Below are 20338 nucleotides of genomic sequence, written 5' to 3'. Positions count from 1 at the left end.
CACGCCACGACAGAACCGGCAAGAGCATCGCCCCGGCGGCGGGGGAGACGCGGGGGAGGGGAGCCGCTGCGGCTCCTCCCCGGCCCGGCAGCCCCCTCCCCGCGCTGGGCCGGCGCAGGACCGCCGAGCTTCTCCCTCCCCGCCGCGACCCCCGATCCCAGGGTCTCGCCCCCCGTCGCCGTATGCCAGTCTTTGAGCTCCCACACCGCCTGTCCGGAGGTCCTCACTCCCCGCCCCGAAACACCCCCCTGCGCCCGCCGAAAACGCCCCCCGTTGCGAAATCCTACGCGGCACGTCTCAGCTGGGATCTCCAGCCGCATTAAAAAGGACACTCTTTCCCTCCTCTCGTTTTGATTTCGCCGCGAGCGCGCTTAAGGTGACCCTTCTCCCCTCCCACCCCCCCAAAACGTAGAGGCCGGGGGAGGGGCGAGGGGCGGGGGGCTTGGGGGCCACGGGAGGCAGGGGGAAGGCCTCCACCGAGTGGGTGCCGCCACCTATTGGCCAAGCAGTTAAGCACGGGCCCGGCGCCCTCCCCGCCACTCCTCCGACGCTCCCATTTTGGCCTAAGAGCACGGGCGCAGGAGAGCTCCCCGAAAGAACAAGCCCAGGATGGCGCAAGGATGCTTCCGGACCGGGGCCGGAGGCGAGGCGAGAAGGTGCCGCTCCCGTGGGCCGGCGGATGGGGGAGCGGAGGGCCCCCGATGAGCCCGGGGGGCCACCGGGACCCGGCGGGTACCCGAGCGGAGCCCTCCGGGATGCGCGACCATCGCAGGCGTGCCTCCTCCGCCCCCCCCGGATCCCAACTCCACCGATTGCCAACGGGTTCGCCCCGTCCCTCTGCCCGGCAGCTCCTAGTGACCGTGACCCCCGTTTCCCTGCCGGAGAGGTCTGAATGTCCACAGAATCTGCGCCGACGTGGCCGCAGACCTCGGGGAAGTCCGATTCTCCGCCCCAGCCCCGTCTCTGATGCCGCCGGGGTATCGTACTGGGGGGTGGGGAGGGGGAGGCCAAGGGGAAGGATCGTCACCCCTTTCGGCTCCTCCCGCCACGCCTGCTGGGCAGTATGAACTGGTCACGGCCACCTGTCTGGTCGGGTCCTCTCTAGGCCTCCCTACCGAGCAGAGGGGACTAGTCCGGCCCTGTCACCCCGAGGCCGGGACCCCGTCTCCCCGGGTCTCGCGGGCCCGGCACGACCCCGCCTTGAAGGAGGGGGACCTGCTCGCTACGAGCCAAGACACGTCCACCCGGGGTCGTGGCCAAAGCCCAGAGTCCTACAGGGACCTGGAAGCGGCGCGGCCTAGCGGATAGAGCACCGGCCCGGGGGTCTAATCCCGGCTCCGCCACACGTCCGCCGCCTGACCTCGGGCAAGTCACTTCACTGTACCTCAGTGACCTCATCCGTAAAAAGTGGATTAAGACTGTCGGCCCCATGTGGCAGATTGGACGCTGCTTGGTACAGTGCTTGGCACGAAGTAAGCGCTTAACCAATACCGTTATTATTATTAGAAAATGAACACGAAAACTCCCCGACGGGGCTCATCCAGGACCAGTGAGGCCCGCCGCCTCCCCCGTAAGCCCCTTGCGGGCCGGGATCAGGACTACTAACTATTCTACGCTCCCAAGCGCTCTGCACAGAGTCCTGAGCACAGGAAGTGCTCTATAAACACTCTACAAACATCCACAACTTTCCCTCCGAGTGCACGGGAAGGGGAGAGGGCTCACAGCGAATCTTCGCCCACCCGAACCTGGAGGCGGCTTCCCAGGAGCACAGCTGCTTGGGACGGGGGGTTGGCTCGGCGGGCGGCCATCCCCCGGCCGACCCCCTCGCCGGTCTAGCCCTGCCCCTTCCTGCCCGGGTCCGAGTCCCGTACCGCGTCCGCTAACTGCTCATTTCCTGTCAACCGCCACCAGACTGCTGGTAGCACTGACTTGGGCAAACTGAAGTTCTGGTTCCGGAGAGCTCGGGCGGATGGCGGGGGAGGCTGCACAGATTCTCCAGAAACTCGACCCACCCCCGCCCCCAAGGACTCCCATAGCCTCCCGCCGGCCCCCCGAGTCGCCCACCTGGGCCGGCTGCCGGCCCAGAAGCCTCTGGGCACGGGCTGGGGCAGCCTGAGGAATCTGTGCAGGGGCTCGCTGTCATCCGGTGCCGAGCGGAGCAGACGACGGCGCCTTTCCGCCCACCGGTCGGGTCTGACCGGGGAAGACCCCCGGCCCTCTCCGGACCCAACCTTTCTCCGTTTCTCAAGACGCTTGGTGCCCGCCCACCCAGGCACCTCTTTCTTGCCCTCTGGCTGGCCTTGATGGTCAATTACTCCCAAGTGGCTCTGCGCCTCCCCCTTTCCTTTCAACGCAGTAAATTAATCTCCCCGCGCTTCCATTTCCTCATCTATCAAATAGGGGTTCAACGCACGGTCTCCCTCCTACTTAGCGTGAGCCCCGTGCGGGACAGGGACCGTGTCCGACCCGCTTAACTCGCATCTGCCCGAGCGCTTAGAATAGTGCTTGATACGTAGTGAGTGCTTAACAAAGACCATAGTAATAATAACATTAACAAGTAGACACAATCGCTGCTCTTAAGGAGCGTACTCTGCAAAAGAAGCTTCCCCGCCAAGCTGCCCCAACCCAGACAGCTGCCCCAAAGAAGGGGCCTCTCACTGTTAAAATGAATTTAGCTTTATTCATAGTGAAGTAGCACCCCCCAAGAGTGTCCAAACAGTCGCTGAGGATAGACAGAGACCCGAATGAGGGCAAGCTATGGGTCCCGGCCTGTTTAATATGTATGTATGGGCATGTGCACGTGTGTGCGCAATCACCTCCGCTTCCGAAAACCTGAAAGGAAGGGAAACCGAGAGTGAGGCACAGGACAGAGCCGAGAATTGGGGGTGGGGGGTCAGGTGGAGGGGGAGAGAGGAGGGAGGGAGGGAGAGAGAAAGAGAATGAGAAAGAGAGGGAGAGAAAGATGGAGGAAGGAGGAGCCCAGTGGAGGCTCGGAGCTGATGCTCTTTATCCTCTCCCAGGAGAAGAGATCCGTGACAGACACAAGCCGCCACTCAAGGAGAGCGCCCTGGCCTGGTCACAGGCCCCCCGCCCCCTCCAACTAGCCCCTCGGGCCACGCACTGACCTTTCTTCTTCCGTCCTTTCTTGGCCACCTTTCTGCGCTTCTTTATCGGGTTCTGATCCTGGAGACGGATGGGTTGGGAGGGAGGGAGAAAGAGAGAGATGAAGCGCAAGGGGCCGGTCTCCCCCGCCCCCCCGACCCCCGAATCTCAGCTGAGTCCGGCCGGGGAGCCGGGCCACCCCGTGACCCTCACCTCGTCGAGATGGGGGGCGCCCCCGGTCAGGGCACTGATATCGCTGAAGTGGGTCAGGTTGTGCAGCTGGGAACTCATGGCCAACGCCCGCTTGCGCCGGCCTCTCTCCCTCTTGCTGACGCTCAGACGCACCATCATGGACTCCTCGTAGGCGTTCCTGGTCGAAGGACAGAAAGTCAGGGGAATGTGGCTGCCCCTAGAGCTCCTGCTCGTCCAGACCCCGCGGCGCCTGGAGACGGGGTCCCTCCCCACAACCCGAGGGGTGTCCCAGAGAAGTCAAAGGCCGCTCTCTCCCGTGGGACTCTCTGTTCCCGAATCTTGCCTGTCCCTGATCAGTGTGAGTCGGGGGCTTCATACATTCATTCAGTAGTATCTATTGAACGCTTACTATGTGCAGAGCACTGTACTAAGCGCTTGGAAGGTACAATTCAGCAACAGAGAGAGACAATCCCTCTCTCAGCCCGCCCTAGACCGTCACCTCCTCGAGGGCGGGGATCGGGCCTACCCTATCCAAATCTCCCGAGTGTTCGGTCTGGTATTTTGTGACCACTAAGTGCTCGGTTAACCCCACCGATGGACTGATTGTGGTCTCCCAGCATGGTTTCCATTGCCCTCCATCCCTTTTCTTTGGCACCCACCTTTCCTGGGGCGGGGCCTGACCCCTCGCTGCTCCTCTCCCACAACCCATCCCGGATGCAGGCCCCCTCAGGCTTGCAGCACCCAAAACCCAGCCACCCCCTCCCCTTCCACGTCATCAACGCTCATTTCCACCCATCCTCCTCGCTTCCGTTTAGACCTTTATGACTCGTCTCCCCCGATAAGAGCGTAAACTCCTTGTGGGCAGGAAACATGCTGTGTCCGACTGTTTTATTCCCGAGTGCTCCGGATACGCTCTTCCTCCGACCGCAGTTTGACCTCACCCCTCGGGGCTGCCTCCCAGGCCTGGCAACCCGCTGCCACTGAAGGGCAGAGACGCTCCCGGCGCCCGGGCACCCACCTGTGCTGATCCTCCTTGCTCTGGCGAGTGGCATGGGGATGGCGGGCGTCCCGGATTTCTTCGGGGGCGTCCGAGTACTGCTCCTTGAGCTCCCGGATGACGGAGCTGCTCAGCGCCCGCTTCTTGGCTCGCTCCAGCAGCTTCTTCTCCCGCTCGGCTTCCGTCTCGTCTGCGGAGAGAGACCGGCTGGAGCTCCGCGGGGCAGGCCGGGGGGAAACCGAGTCCCAACTCCCGCTGGGAGGCGGGCGGGCACCCTACCGTACTGCACGGGCACCAGGCGAGGGGGGATGTATTTCCTAGATGAGCCTCTCTTTTGGGTCTTCTTCCCAGCTGCGTTGGCTTGGCCTTCCTCTTCCCCTTCCTCCTCGCCCTCTGAGGAGCTCAGCTAGACAGGACACACAGCACCACACACTTGTGGCTCTCCAACTGGGACCCGAGGTACTAGAGTCACTTCATTTTCCCCGATTCCCCGCCCCGGACAATCCCCGGCATCTGGTCCCTGAAGTCGGGAATGCCATCTTGGGCCAGAACACCCCCGAGGGATCGCCCACTGCAGCCCGGGACGCCTCCACAGCCGTGACCTCCCCACTCCACCGGGAACGTCGACGCTGACTCCAGTTTGCTTTACTCGGGCTCTCGGAGGGAACTGCGGGACCCCGCCCTTCTGAATCCGGCCGAGAGGGATCCCCGAAGAAAAGGGGGGACGGGGAAGGCGCGTGACCCCCCGTACCTTGCTGATCAGGTTACTGGGGTGTGGTTTAAAACGCAGCGGGTCGTTCTCATCTGCAATGAGAAATCGCAGGGGTCACACGATGAGGGTCACTTGGTGAGAGCAGAGCCCACGGAGGGGGAGACGTATCCCTCTCCCTGACATTGCTCCTTCACTCACCCAGGCTTCCCGTCACCGCCATCTTCACCAACTTATCAATCTGGTACTTCAGTTTCTGATCCAACGGACGCATCTTCTCCAAAACCTGTCAGAGGCGGGGGACGGCGGGGGAAGAGACGCTTACCAAAGTCTCCACCCGGGGCCCGGGAACACCGGGGGCCTGACGCCGGGCTCTGAGCTGTCGTTAGGGCACCGCTAAACTTTACGTTTCTGGAGGGCGGGGACCGTGTCCTTTAATTCGATTGTATTCTCTTCACCGTCTAATAAACTGTGGGCTGTGCACACAGATTGCCCGGTTAATATTCCCGAGGCAGTGCCATCTCTAGAAAGAAAGGGTTCTAGTCCCAGCCCCGCCACTTCCTATCGTAGGCAAGTCACAACTCGGGGCCTCAGTTTCCTACTCGGTAAAAGGAGGGCCAAGACGCGAGAGGGCCAAGAGGCCGCGAGCCTCACGACGGTGTGTGATCCGCTCAGGCCGCATCTACCCGGGAGCTCGGCAACGACCGCAGCGGCGACCAGCTCTTCCCTACCGTGCGGATCTCCACCAGGCGCAGGACCGCCGCGTGGCTCTGCAGGGAATGGCCGGAAGCTTTGTCCAGGATGAGGTGGCTCAGGTCCATGAGGTACATGAGCAGCAGCTGGTCCTTCACCTCCATGAAGCTGAGACCCTGAGGGGGGCGGCGAGACGGGCAGCAGAGGCTGCGGCCGGTGCGGCTGGAGGGTCCCCGGGGGGTGGGGGGAAGGGGCGGGTCGCGGGAGCGGGGAGGAAGACCGGCCGGCCTTTCTTCCGCCGACTCCAGCACTCGGGGCAGTGCTTGGCACACAGTAAGTCACTCAGTTGTGTTTATTGAGTGCTTATCGTGTACTAAGCGCTTGGAAGCGTACAGTAGAACAATATAACCGACGCATTCCCTGCCCACAACCGTCTCGAGGGTGGGACAGACATTAATGGAAATAAATGAATTATTCATTCAACCGTATTTACTGAGCGCTTACTGTGTGCAGAGCACTGTACTGAGCGATTGGGAGAGTCTGATATAACAGAGGCACTTTCTCTGCCCACAAGTTTACAGTCTAGAGGGTGACCTTACAAGTTTAGAGGGCAAGACTATAAGATCAGGAAGCGCTTAACACATCCCGCCGTCATGAGGGCGGAGAACCTTACCTTCTTCGTGGGGAAGGCTCCGGCGCGGACTTTCTGGGTCAGAGCCTGCACTTGGGCGGTCACGGCCATCACCTGTGGGCGGCCCGGGAAAATCGGCGGGAAACGAACAACAGGGCATGAGGCTCGAGGGCTGAGGATGTCCCACGGATGATGGGGGTGGGATGCCGAGCTTCTATCTACTGAGCGCCCCGACAGTGAAACGTTCGACTGGAGCCCGAGGGGGGCCGGGAGAACTTCTGGTTCTCTAGACTTATGGCTGACGAAGGGTTAGAGGCTGGCCCCATTCCGGGCAAGCAAAACGGCACTGCTGGATCCTAACCCTCGGTCTGGGCTTTTCATTCAGCCGTATTTACTGAGTGTTTATTCGTTCAACAGTATTTATTGAGCGCTTACTATGGGCAGAGCACTGTACTAAGCGCTTGGAATGGACAATTCGGCAACAGATAGAGACAATCTCTGCCCAATGACGGGCTCACGGTCTAATCGGGGGAGACGGACGGACAAAAACAAGACAACATCATCACAATAGAATCAAGGGGATGGATACCTCGTTAACAAAATAAATAGGAGTTTACTGTGTGCAAAGCACTCCGGCCCCAACCCCCGCCCCCCACCGAGACAGACACACATCCCAAACACTAAGTCAAAAATGCAGATATCAGGGAAAGGGGAGCAGTGTGGCCTAGTGGAAAGAGCCCAGAGCCAGAAGACCTAGGTTCCAATCTCGACTCCACCAATCCGCTGAGGGGCCTTGGGCAAGTCACAACTTCTCCGAGCCTCAGTTTCCTCATCTGAATGAGATGCACATCACCTTGATTCTATTTATTTGCTATTGTTTTAATGAGACGTTCATCCCCTTGATCCTATTCATTGCTATTGTTCTTGTCCGTCTCCCCCGATTAGACTGTGAGCCTGTCAAAGGGCAGGGACCGTCTCTGTTACCGATTTGTCCATTCCAAGCGCTTAGTACAGTGTTCTGCACATAGTAAGTGCTCAATAAAGACTATTGAACGAATGCATCTGGAAAATGGGGATTCAATACCTGCCCACTCTCCTACTTAAGAGTGTGAATCTCAAGACTCAGTATGTCCTAACTTCGAAATGGGCTTGATATATAATGAGCGCTTACCAAATACCACATAAAATGGGGATTTAAGCAGCGTGGCTCAGTGGAAAAGAGCCCGGGCTTCGGAGTCAGAGGTCATGAGTTCGACTCCCGGCTCTGCCACTTGTCAGCTGTGTGACTGTGGTCGAGTCACTTCACTTCTCTGGGCCTCAGTTCCCTCATCTGGAAAATGGGGGGGAAGACCGTGAGCCTCACGTGGGACCACCTGATGTCCCTGGATCTCCCTCAGCGCCTAGAACAGTGCTCGGCACCTAGTAAGCGCTTAAACTGTCTCTATCTGTTGCCGACTTGTTCATTCCAAGCGCTTAGTCCAGCGCTCTGCACATAATGTTGGTATTTGTTAAGCGCTTACTAGGTGCCGAGCACTGTTCTAAGCGCTGGGGTAGACACAGGGGAATCAGTCTTAGACCCCATTTTACAGATGAGGTAACTGAGGCGCAGAGAAGTGACTCGCCCACAGTCACACAGTTGACAAGTGGCAGAGCTGGGATTCGAACTCATGACCTCTGACTCCAAAGCCCGTGCTCTTTCCACTGAGCCACTCTGCTTCTCTATAGTAAGCACATAGTGAGCGCTCAATAAATACTATTGAATGAACGAGCAGATACCAACATTATCAATATATTAATAACTACCACAATAATGAGAGCAGAGCTAGGCTGGGAAAGTACTCACCTGCTCCTGCAGGGTTTTGAGAAGGGCCAGCGAGGCTGGCAGGTCTGACTCCAGCACCTCCTGCAAGAGGACAAAAACGATCCTGCTGATCTCATTCAATCGCATTTATTGAGCGCTTACTACGTGCAGAGCCCTGCACTGAGCGCTGCGAATGGACAATTCGGCAACAGGAGGAGGCCCAGGGAAGCGACTGGCCCAAAGCCACCCCGCAGACGAGTGGGCGGCGGCGGGATTTGAACCCACGACCTCGGCCTCCCGAGCCACGCTGCTGCCCCACATTCCCAAAGGGAGGGAAACTTTGCCCCCCCCTCCCCCCACGCGCCACTTACCGGCGCCGCCATCTTGGCTGAGCCCGCCCCCCAGGCCCACTTCCGCCTCTCTCGACCAATAGGATCCCGAATAGCCTCCACTTCCGCCTCTGGAGGGCGGGGCTTAGTGATGGGCAGCTCGAAGACGCAATGGAAGAGGAGCGTCGGGTCAACCAATTAGAGGCGGGAAAGGGGATGATTGACAGGCCACCGAACGGGGCGGGGGAAAGAGAGCCTCGATACCCAGAGTCCTTCACGGTTCGGTGGGGGGGCGCTTAACTCTACCCACGGGACTCAGCGCCCCCTAGCGGAGACCCGGGGCGCTGTTAATGAGGGAAGCCGCTGGGCCCAATAATAATGTTGGTATTTGTTAAGCGCTTACTCTGTGCAAAGCACTGTTCTAAGCGCTGGGGGGATACAAGGTGATAATAATAATAATAATATTGTTGGTATTTGTTAAGCGCTTACTCTGTGCAGAGCATTGTTCTAAGCGCTGGGGGAGATCCAGGGTCATCAGGTGGTTCCCCGTGGGGCTCACAGTTAATCCCCATTTTACAGATGAGGGAACTGAGGCCCAGAGAAGCGAAGTGACTTGCCCACAGTCACACAGCTGACAAGTGGCAGAGCGGGGATTCGAACCAGGTTGTCCCTCATGGGGCTCCCAGGCTTCATCCCCATTTTCCAGATGAGGTCACTGAGGCCCAGAGAAGTGAAGTGACTTGCCCAAAGTCACACAGCTGACAAGTGGCGGAGCCGGGATTCGAACCCATGACCTCCGACTCCCAAGCCCGGACTCTTGCCACTGAGCCACGCTGCTTCTCTAGGGCCTAGTGGAGAGAGCACGGGAGCAGGGGGCCTGGGTTCTAATTGCATCCCTGCCACCTGTCTGCTGTGTGACCTTGGGCAAGTCACGTAACTTCAATGGGCCTCAGTTCCCTCCTCTGCAAAATGCGGATTTAATACCACTTCTCCCTCCTATTTGGTCCGTGAGCCCCATGTGGGGCAGAGACTATGTCTAACCTGAGTATCCAGGATCTACATTCATTCATTCACTTGTATTTATTGAGCGCCTACAATCTACATTCATTCATTCATTCAGTTGTATTTATTGAGCGCCTGCTGTGTGCAGAGCACTGTAATTCAGCAACAGATAGAGACAGTCCCTGCCCAACAACGGGCTCTCAGTCTGAACACTGTACTCTCGTGCTTCGTACAGTCAGAGGTCATGGGTTCGAATCCCGGCTCTGCCACCTGTCAGCTGTGTGACTGAAAGACAAGATTCCTGCCTTCAAGGAGTTTACAGTCAGAAGGGAAACAAGCCATCATAAATTGCAAACATACAATAGGAACATAAATGATATAAACAAATAAACAAGTTATTCTTTCATATTGTTTCTATCAGATAATAAGAATATTTGTTAAATGCTTACAAGTGTCAAGCACCGTTCTAAATGCTGGGATAGATACAAGCTAATCAGATTGGATACAGTCCCTGTCCCACCTAAAAAGGTGGGACAACGGGGGTTGTATTCCCATTTTAGAGATGATGAAACTGAAGCACAGAGACATTAAGCGACTTGCCTAAGGTCACACGGCAAAGGGGCAGAGTTGGGATGAGGACCCAGGTCCTCCGACCCCCGGCCCTGTGTTCTCTCCACTAGGCCACCCTGCTTCTCGATCTCTTTCCACTAAACGTCGCGGAAACTGCCGAAAAGATGAGGAATTCTCCTAAATTGGTGACCTGCTCTTTCTCTTAGGGATGGCAGAGCAAGAGCTACAATGGACTTGAACGGCAGGTGGAGGATTTAGGCTAGACAGGAGGAAGGACTTCCCGGCAGGGCGACTTGTGTTTGACAACAGGGGGGTGGGTTACGGAGGAAGGCTGGGGAATCTCCTCTCGAGGTCTCTAAAAATAGAAGAGATTCTCAGCCGTCTGGAGGTCCAGGCTGGTGCTCTGGGAAAAATTGGCACCTTGAGGCCCCGAAGAGGCCGGATAGCTGGACATGGGCTTCCTCTTTTAATCCATCGATCATGTTTTTAATCGTCATCATCATCAATAGCATTTATGGAGTGCTTATTGTGCTAAGCTCTTCGAAGAGTACAGTACAACAGAGTTGGTAGCCACATTTCCTGCCCACAAGGAGTTTACAGTCTGGAGCGGGAGACAGACATTAATATAAAGAAAAATAAATTATGGCTACGTGCTGTGAGGGTGGAGGGAATAAAGTGTCCCAATCCAAATGCAAAGGAGAAGCAGAAGGGAGTGGGAGAAGAGGAAATGAGGGCTTAGTGGGGGAAGACCTCTTGGAGGAGATGGGATTTTAAAAAGGCTTCAAAGGTGGGGAGAGGCTATGCCTGATACGTTCGGTTTCTTTTTTTCCCCAGGGTTTAACACATAGCAAGCGCTTAAAAACCACCATCTCTAACCATGACCCTTAGTGGACCTAGTCAGTTTTGGAGTTGGAATTTATTTTTCCCTATTCTAGATTGGAAGTTCTGGAGGACTGAAGGCATAATAATGATAATAATAATAATGGTATTTGTTAAGCGCTTACTATGTGCCAAGCACTGTTCTAAGCTCTAGGACATCAGGTTGTCCCACGTGGGGCTCACAGTCTTAATCCCCATTTTACAGATGAGGGAACTGAGGCACAGAGAAGTGAAGTGATTTGCCCAAAGTCACACAGCTGATAAGTGGTGGAGCTGGGATTAGAACCCACCACCTCTGACTCTCCAAACTGGACTCTTTTTACTAGGCCACACTGCTTCCCTGAGTACTATGAGTTGAACTCTGTACTGAGCAGCTACTCTGTGTAGAGCCCTGGACTGAGTATGTACACGCCCGAAAGAAATATCAGAATAAATCTGAAAAATTGAATGCATACTTTAATATACAGATGTACATAAGGGGTGAGTTGTGGAGGTGGCTGAAGGGTGGAAAAGAGGAATATTTTCTCTTTTTTTACGGTGGTTGTTAAGCACTTACTATGTACCAGCCACTGTACTAAGCGCTGGGGTGGATACAAGATAATCAGGTTGGATACAGTCCCCACCCCACACGGGGCTCACCATCCCCATTTGGCAGATGAGGTAACCGAAGCACTGAGAAGTGAAGCGACTCGTCCAAGGTCACACGCAGCCGACACGTGGCGGAGCGGGGATTAGAACCGGGTCCTTCTGACGCTCAGGCCCGAGCCCTATCCACTGGGCCGCACAGCTTGAGCCCACGGGGAGCCCACGACCCCTCCGTCTCCTGGCCAGATCTTCTCCGCCTGTCCGAAGAGGCCAGAGGGAAGCGGGGAGCAATACGGGTCCAGCTGCCAAATTCCAGCCAAGGGCGTCGGGTTAAGAACCGAGGCTGGGGACCTGTGGCCCCCTGACAGAGGGATAGCATGGCCATGTTCAGGGGCTATTAATAGGAGGAGGGAGATTAGGAAGACATTTGGGCTGCTTTGTTATCTAAAAGGAATGAAGTTCCCGAGCCTTTCTCCAGCTCTGGCCCTCCCTCCTCCCCTCCCTGCCTCTCTCTGCCCTCTCCCTCCCCTACACCCATGGTCTCTCCACACTAGCCCCCTTTCCGTCCCTTCTCCCCACTCTTATCCCCCCCGGCCTGGCCCTTCTCCCCACGGGGCCCTCTCCTCTGCACCCCCTCCCCACTGCTTCTCCACCACTCCAGTCAGTCCCACCTCCCCTCCTTGTTCTCTTTTCCTTCATTCTGTCTTCCTACCGGTGTCCCCCCTCCCCATCCCCTCCATCCTCGCCCCCCATCTTTGTTTTCTGTTCCTTCTCCCCAATTCAATCCCCCCTCCCCCCTGCAAATTTCCCCGGAGTTTTCCCACTCGAATCCCTCTGGTTTCCCCATCCGGATTCTCCCAGTTTCTCTACCCCAGTGCTCCTGAGTTTCCTCACTCTAATCCCCACATTTTCCCCACACTAATCTTTTTGGTTTCCCACTTCGATCCCCCCCGGTACGACCCTTCCAAGGCTCCCTTTCTCTCTCCGTACTTCAATCCCTATCACCCCTCTGGCTTCTGTCTGCATTAGCTCCTTACTATACACCCTAACCCCTCTCCCCACTCTTCCCACTCCTGACCCTGCTCCTCCTCCCTTCTGGACGCCTCTCTCCACCAGTGTTTCCCATTCTCTGTCTCTCTCCCCAAATCGCTTCTCTTCCCTTGGTCTCTTTCCTCTAGTCCTGCTGACTGATTCCCTGTTGTCTCCTCCCCATTCCTTCCATCTGTTTCCCTCCTCCGTCACTACTGTCTTCAGTTCCTCCATCCACCTCAAGCCCTACCCTTCTGGCTCCTTCCTCGTCATCCTCCTTCTCCTTCTCTTTCTCCTCCTCCTTTTCCCTCCATCCTTTTCCTCCTCCTTTTCCCTCCATCCTCCTCCTCCTTTTCCCTCCATCCTCCTGCTCCTTCTCCTCCTCTTCTTCTTCTCCTCTTTCTCCTTTACCCTCCACTTCTTCCCTTTCTCCTCCTCCTCCTCCTCCTCCTCCTCCTTCATCCTCCACCTCTTCCCTTCCTCCTCTCCCCTTCCTCCTCCTCATTTGGATTCCCCAGACTCATCCCCATTCCCCATGAAAGGAGTCACTGGGTTTCTGACCCAGGTCCCGGGCAGGCAAAGGTTACGGGGAGAAGCGGGTGGACCGTGGTGAGGGGGTGGTCCGGCCCCCAGCCTCCAGCCCCTCCTGACACTGAAGTATTGTCACCTCTGGAAACAAGACACAGGACCCTCTGGCAGAGCAGCTGGGTTTTGGGGTGGGGGGAGGAGGAGGGGAGCCGCCCCCAGCCTGACCACGGCTATTCTTAGGAGCCCTACACCACAAAAGGGCTGCTTGCAACTGCTCTCCCTGCCCCCTCCCTGTTCTGGGATCCGCCCTTGGCAATCCAGGTTAGAATCTCTTCTGTGGTGGGGGTGGGAGGGGGTGGCCATGAAGCTGGACATCATGTGACCCCCCACCCCTCCACCCCAGCCAGTGCAAGGCCACAAGCCTACTGCGTCCTTGAGCGAGTGGGCTTAGCCAGGCAAGGTCACCCTCCTCTCACAACTAGGCCTGGGACCCCTTCTCCCAGCTGCTGCTTCTCCCTGCCCACCCCCTGCCAAAACTCTGCAACTTTTCCCTCCCCCGCATAGACCGTTCTCCCTGGGCTCTTGAGAACCCCAAGCCTCCCAACATCCCCTCCCCCCACACCGTGTCCCAGCTTCCAGTCTCCCCCCACCCCAGCCCCCGATCCTGGCTACTTATTACCAGTAATCATCGTAATGGTACTTGTTAATAATGGTGGTATTTGCTAAGCACTTACTATGTACCAAGCACTGTTCTAAGTGCTGGGGTAGATACAAGGTCATCAGGCTGTCCCAGTGGGGCTCACAGTCTTCATCCCCATTTTACAGATGAAAGAACTGGGGCACAGAGAAGTGAAGTGACTTGCCCAAGGTCACACAGCAGACAAGTGGCGGAGCCGGGATTCGAACCCCTGACCTCTGACTCCCAAGCCCGGGCTCTTTCCACTGAGTCACGCTGCAATAGGTGCCCAGGACATACGATCACCTGATTGATCGATTGATCCGTTATAAGCAGGGATCGTGTGTCCTAATTCTGTTGTATTGTACTCTCCCAAATGCTTAGTACGGTGCTCTTGAAGAGACAGAGAGATTTTCAAGGTTCCCAAGCTTTACCGCGGACCTGATCCAAAGCACGAGAATCCGGTGTCACAAGCCAGGGCCTGGCCACCGGTCCGCAGGGCTTATGGGTCTAATTGGGATCAGGACTACCTTCCTCCCCCTAGGCCAGCCCTGCCCCCATTCTTCGCTGAGAACTCAGGGGGGTTTTCCCCCTGAATGACCCTGAATCACTGATTTCTTGTTCTTCATTATTGGTTTTAAACCGAACTCTTCAAAGGGGCAGCCTCAGGACAAACATCCAGGAAAAAAATGATGGGAATTAAAATTCTAAAATCTTCCCCGCACCGACACAGTCACCAGCTGGGAAGACGGAGCGGAGCTTGGATACGCGTTCCTTGCCAGGACCGGCAGGGCCACCGCCAGCCCCTCGACCCTCGTGGGGTCCGAGGTTTCGCATCTTCAACACTGCTCCGGAGTTACTTTGGGGCCAGGGCCCAGAGTGGTGAGATGCAGAGAGGAGCACGGAGAAGCAGGGAAGTGCAGGGAAGAGCAAGGAGATAGAGGGAGGAACATGGAGGAGGAGGAGGGAGGTGCAAGGAAGAGCAAGGAGATGCAGGGAGGAGCAGGAAAGAGTCCATAACTGTGGCTCCTTGCAAGCCACAACTGCTAGTTTCCTGGATAAAATAGAAGAAAGGAGGGTGAGGGTGAATCACCCCATCAATCAATCGATGGTATTTACTGAGTGCTTACTATGTGCAGAGCACTGTAAGTTGGGCAAGTCACTTAACTTCTCTGTGCCTCAGTTACCTCACCTGTAAAATGGGGATGAAGATTGTGAGCCCCACGTGGGATGACCTGATCACCTTGTATCCCCCCCAGGTCTTAGAACAGTGCTTTGCACATAGTAAGCGCTTAACAAATACCACCATTATTATTACTAGAGTACAACAGAATTAGAAGACATGTTTCCTGACCTTGAGAAGCTCACAGTCTAGAGGGAAAGACAGGTGCTAATATGAATAAATAATTTCTAATATAGAATTTAAAGATACGGACATAAGTGCTGTGGGGTTGGCGGTGGGGTGAATACCAAATGGCCAAAGGTCACAGTTTTAAGTGCAGAGATAACACAGAAGGGGACGGCTTACGGGACTACCAGAAAGGGCACGGCGGCGGGACAGGAGATGATGGGATTTGGCGGGAGCTGAGGGGAATGTGCTGGGAACAGAGAAGTTAGGGAGCCGGCAGGGGGTTGTGCCCGGGCTGGCCCAGGTTGGGGAAAGAAATTCCCTGCTCTACTGACCCACTCCCCTCCCGCCTGGCCACCTCCCCCCCTTCCACAAACACACACACACCCCTCCCCAGTCCCTGGCCCTTATTTGGGGGAGGGACAACAAAGCCCAACATTGGAAGCTCGTTATGACTGGGGAATAATAATAATGTTGGTATTTGTTAAGCACTTACTATGTGCAGAACACTGTTCTAATCACTGGGGTAGATACAGAGTAATCGGGTTGTCCCACATGAGGCTCACGATCTTCATCCCCACTTTACAGATGAGGTAACTGAGGCACAGAGAAGTGAAGTGACTTGCCCACAGTCACACTAACTCTGTTTTATTCTCTCCCAAGTGCTAGTACGGTGCTCTGAACATAGTAAGCATTCAGTAAATATCATCGATTGACTGGAAGCCCCAGATCCTGCCTGGGTCAATATTAGTATTACTAATAATGATGACGGTCTGTGTCTGTTTATTGTTCTGATGTACTCTCCCAAGCACTTAGTACAGTTCTGCATGCGGAAAGTGTTCAAGAAATATGACTGAGTGAATGATTGAAATGGTGTTGATGGCTTTTTTTTTTAAGCACTTACTATGGGTCAAGCACTGTGTTACGCTCTGGAATAGATACGATACAATCAGATTGGACCCGGTCCCTGTCCCACAAGGGGCCCACGGTGTAAGGAGGAGAGAGAACAGGTATAATAATAATAATAATAATAATAATAATAATAATTATGGTATTTGTGAAGCATTTACTGTGTCCCAGGCACCATACTAAGTGGTCGAGTACAAGCAAATCAGGTTGGACACAGTCTCGGTCCCAAGTGGGACTCACAGTCTCAATCCCCATTTTACAGATGAGGTAACTGAGGCACAGAGCAGTGAAGTGACTTGCCCAAGGTCACACAGCTAACAAGTGGTGGAGCCAGAATTATAACCTATGACCTTCTGATTCCCAGGCCCGTTCTCTATCCATTATGCCTTGTAACCCCATTTTGTAGATGAGGAAACTGAAGCCCAGAGAAGTTGTGACATGTCCAAGGTCACCCAGCAGGCAAGTGGCAGAGCCCTGGCTTTCTCCACAAGGCCACACTGTTTCAATCGATCAATCAATCAATCACTCAGTCAATCAATTGAGCACTTACTGTGTGCCCAGCACTGTACTAAGCACTTGGGAGAATACAATATAAAAATAAACAGACACATTCCCTGTCCACAACGAGCTGACAGTCAAGAGGAAGAGACAGACATGAATAGAAATCAATAAATGATAGATATGGGCACCAGCGTGGTGGGGCTGGGAGGGGGAATGAATAAAGGAAGCGAGTCAGGGCGACGCAGAAGGGAGGGGGAGAAGAGGAAAGGGGGGCTTAGTCAGGGAAGGCCTCTTGGAGGAGATAGACCTTTGATAGACCATTGCCGGTCGGTGTCCTATATGCTGTATCAAGTTCCGTGCCCACCCAACGTCCACGGGGCAGGAGAAACTCTGCCAGGCCAAGGAGGTGCCCCTCACCCCCGGGGTTATCTGAAGGCGGAGACTGGGGCGGCTGAGGTCACACAAAACAGCAGGGTAAGCCGGGCCACCTCAGACAAAGAAAGAACAGGAGCAGCTGTCTGAAAAGGGTAATCCAAGATGGGCCTGGCTCTCCCTCCCTCTAATCCCTGTCGCGTGGGTAGTCCTACGGCAGTTGGGGACCCCCAGCAGAGACCCCAGTGCAAGAAGGCAAGAAGGCAGAGTCCTCTTTCTCTACTGGCTCCGTCCCTCTGTTGCTCCTTTCCTCAGTTTGATGCCATGTTTTCCCTCCTTCACAATTTCTTTTCTCCCACTTGGGCGTTGGCTCTCTCTGTGTCTCTCTGTTGTTTTTTTCTCAATATTTGTTAAACCCATCTTCCCCTGTGGGTCTTCCTGCTCCCCCTTTTGGGGTTAGCACCCTTCTTTTCCCTGGAGTCATTTAAGCCACCTCGCCCAACTCCCCAGTCCCACCCCTCCAGCCTTTTCCAAGGAAAGTGTTCCCTTGTGGCCGGATATTTGATCTCCGGTCATAGGTGACAGGAGCTCAGCCAAAGCAGGAACAATGCAACGGGGAGAATTCACCTTCCTCCCACTCCAGACCTTATTTAGCCCTCCTCAGGGCCCGACCCTCTCAGGACAGAGAGAACCTTTATTTATAACCCCGGTCGACTCCTGGCCTTTGTTTTCAGGCCCTGGGGCTCGGCTCAGGCCTGCAAGGGGAGAGACCCCACTGGGTCATCACCGGCCTCGTCCTGGGAGTGGGCCATGAGCACCACACTGTAAAATCTGGTGGATTTTCCACCCTTCCCTTCCCCGGGGAAGCTACACTCAGCTCGTAATTGCCAGAGAAGCACCGTGGCCCGGTGGAAAGAGCCCAAGCCTGGGAGTCCTGGGGCCTGGGTTCTAACCCCGGCCCGGCCACATACCCGCTGTGTGACCTTGGGCAAATGATTTAACCTCTCTATGCCTCAGTTCCCTCCTCTGCAAAATGGGGATTCAATACCTATTCTCCCGCCTACTTAGATTATAAATCCCCAATTGTAATACACTGCTTGACATCTAGTGTTTAGCAAATACCCAATTGTTATTATCATTATTAATTACAACAATTAATAATAACACCCCCACAATTCAGCTTCTCAAAAAGTTTCGCCCACCTGTCAGACAAGCCAGGAACAAAGGAGAGCCCCCCGCCTCGGTCCCCCAAAATCGGAATAGAGTTAGCATGCTGCTGACCGGAGACGGGGATGGTCTAGTGATCCCAGGACCTCCTGTCCAGTCTGAGCATTTTCCGAGTCACTAAGGCCAAGGAGTGAGAAAATAACATTCCAGCTGGCAAGGAAACCCACCGCCATCAGCTTGACCCAGTTTTGTTTTGTTTTTATGGCATTTGTTTAGCACGCACTATGTGTCAAACACTGTTCCAAGTGCTGGGGGAGATACAAGTTAATTAGGTTGGACACAATTCCTGTCCCACATGGGGCTGACAGCCCAAGTAAGAGGGAGAACAGGAGAATGGAGGCACCGAAAAGTGAAGTGACTTGCCCAGAGTTACACAGAAAGCATTTGGCAGAGCCGGGATTAGTCCTCAAGTTCCTCTGACTCCCAGGCCTGTGCTCTTTCCACTAGGCCATGCTGCTTCTCATGAATATAAGTAAATAATTTATAAAGTCGAATTTAAAGATATGTACATAAGTGCTGCGAAGCATAAATGATGAGTACATAAGTAGAGTGCTCCGCATGTAACACTTGATAAATACCATCGATGGTCCACCTTCTCTTCGCCACAGAGAGAGCACCTCCTTCTCCCTCGCGTGGCTCAGCTTGAGGTCGCCTGGACGCCCGGGCTACTCGCCCCCGCGGTTGTCAAGCCAGACTCTGGTCCGTTCGGTAACGGAAGGTCAAGATGCCATTAAGCTCTCTAGCTCTGAGACCGGTGGGGTTAAAATACCCCCAGAACCTCTGCAGTTCAACCCAACACGTGATCTAGTCAGTCAGTCATATTTATGGAGTGCTTACAGTGTGCGGAGCACTGTACTAAGCACTTGGGAGAGTACAATACAACAATAAACAGACACATTCCCTGCCCACAATGAAAAAACACGGGCCTGGGAGTCAGAGGGAGCTAGGTCCCGTTCCCAGCTCCGCCATCTGTCTGCTGGGTGACCTGGGGTAAAACACTTCACTTCTCTGTGCCTCAGTTACCTCACCTATAACATTAGATGGCGAGCCCCTCAAGGGACAGGGACCGTGTCTAATTATCACCTGTGTATTCTCTCCCAGTGGCTCTGTACACAGTAAGGGCTTAATAAATACTATCTTAAAAATCAGCAAACTTCTCTGTGCCTCAGTTACCTCATCTGTAAAATTAGACTGTGGAACAGGGACTGTGTCCAACCTGATTATCTTGTCTCTGCTCCAGCACTTGGAACAGATGGAGATTGGATACCTGTTCTCCGTCTACCTCAGACCGTGAGGCCCTTGCGGGGACAGCCGCTGGCCAGTGGTCCACCCGTGGTCAGTCGGCTTCTTCCCTTCAACTCCGAGAACCGGCTACCTGGTGGACAAAACCTTACCGTAACCCAGGGGTGAGTGACTGACTGCTGGCCGAGCCTTAGTTTTGGGGTCTCAGACGGGGCTGTGGGTGGGGGGGTCCTTACCTTATTGTTCAATCTGAATATTCCGTATTTACCCCCAGTGCTCAGCACAAAGTCGTCATTTGTATTTATTGAGTGCTGACTAGGGGCCGAGCACTGTACTAAGCGCTCGGGAGTCAGTCAATTGTATCTATTGAGTGCTTAATGCGGGCAGAACACTGTACTAAGTGCTTGTGAGGGAACAATGTTCCCTGCCCACAACGAGTTTATAGTCTAGAGCACTTCAAAACGGTAATCATTATTCTTTCCCAGAATCCAGGTTGCCCTTACTGTCGGACTTTCTGCCCAAGCTCTGCCCTGGCCTCCTGACTACCAAGGCTTTCGGCTCTTTTGTTTTTTTATGGTATTTGTTATGCGCTCACTATGTGCCAGACTTTGTACTAAGCACTGGGATAAATACAAGATAATCAGGTTGGGCACAATCCAAGTCCCAAATGGGGCTCACGGTCTTAATCCCCATTTTACAGATGATGGAACTGAGGCACAGAGAGGTAAAATGACTTGCCCAAGTTCACACAGCCGACACGTGGGGGAGGCGGGATTAGAACTCAAGTCCTGCTGACTCCCAGGCCCGGGCTCTATCCACTAAGCCACGCGCTTAGACCCTGCGCCCCATTTTGGACGAAGACTGGGTCCGACCTGATTAACTTGTATCTACCCCAACGCTCATTTCGGTGTTGGTACACAGTAGACACTTCACAAATATTATTATTATTGTTATTATTCTTCAGTGAGGTCGGAACTAGGGGGCCCAGGAAGTAACGGGGATGGAAAAGTCAGTAG

At 54.9% G+C, this 20338-nt stretch overlaps 1 protein-coding gene across 2 annotated transcripts; it reads right to left on the bottom strand.

The window, feature by feature from the left end:
• Positions 1-2657: 2657 nt before the first annotated feature.
• On the bottom strand, positions 2658-8571 carry NGDN (neuroguidin). Of its 2 annotated transcripts, XM_001505903.6 has the most exons (11): positions 8497-8571; positions 8168-8227; positions 6367-6438; positions 5732-5869; positions 5202-5286; positions 5043-5095; positions 4571-4697; positions 4313-4481; positions 3316-3472; positions 3126-3183; positions 2658-2832 (listed from the first exon to the last, which is right to left on the bottom strand). In XM_001505903.6, exons 1-11 carry the CDS (start codon positions 8506-8508, stop codon positions 2813-2815), a joined length of 951 nt encoding a protein of 316 aa, XP_001505953.1. In that variant the 5' UTR covers positions 8509-8571; the 3' UTR covers positions 2658-2812. The 2 variants fall into 2 exon arrangements, with proteins under 2 accessions (XP_001505953.1, XP_007655208.1); XM_007657018.4 differs by lacking the exon at positions 8497-8571 and having other exon boundaries at positions 2661-2832; positions 8168-8327.
• Between the last annotated feature and the right edge of the window lie 11767 nt (positions 8572-20338).

Source organism: Ornithorhynchus anatinus, chromosome 13 (genome assembly GCF_004115215.2).
Source record: "Ornithorhynchus anatinus isolate Pmale09 chromosome 13, mOrnAna1.pri.v4, whole genome shotgun sequence".
NCBI lineage: Eukaryota > Metazoa > Chordata > Mammalia > Monotremata > Ornithorhynchidae > Ornithorhynchus > Ornithorhynchus anatinus.
This window is presented reverse-complemented; position numbering and strand designations above follow the sequence as displayed.

Excerpts from the sequence above, each read along its gene's own strand:
- NGDN (XM_007657018.4), bottom strand. The coding sequence starts at position 8,272 with ATGCGATTGAATGAGATCAGCAGGATCGTTTTTGTCCTCTTGCAGGAG. Across the intron at positions 5,287-5,731 it reads GCCTGGTGGAGATCCGCACG|GTTTTGGAGAAGATGCGTCC; the intron begins GTAGGGAAGAGC and ends CGCCTCTGACAG. Across the intron at positions 5,096-5,201 it reads GGCGGTGACGGGAAGCCTGG|ATGAGAACGACCCGCTGCGT; the intron begins GTGAGTGAAGGA and ends TTCTCATTGCAG.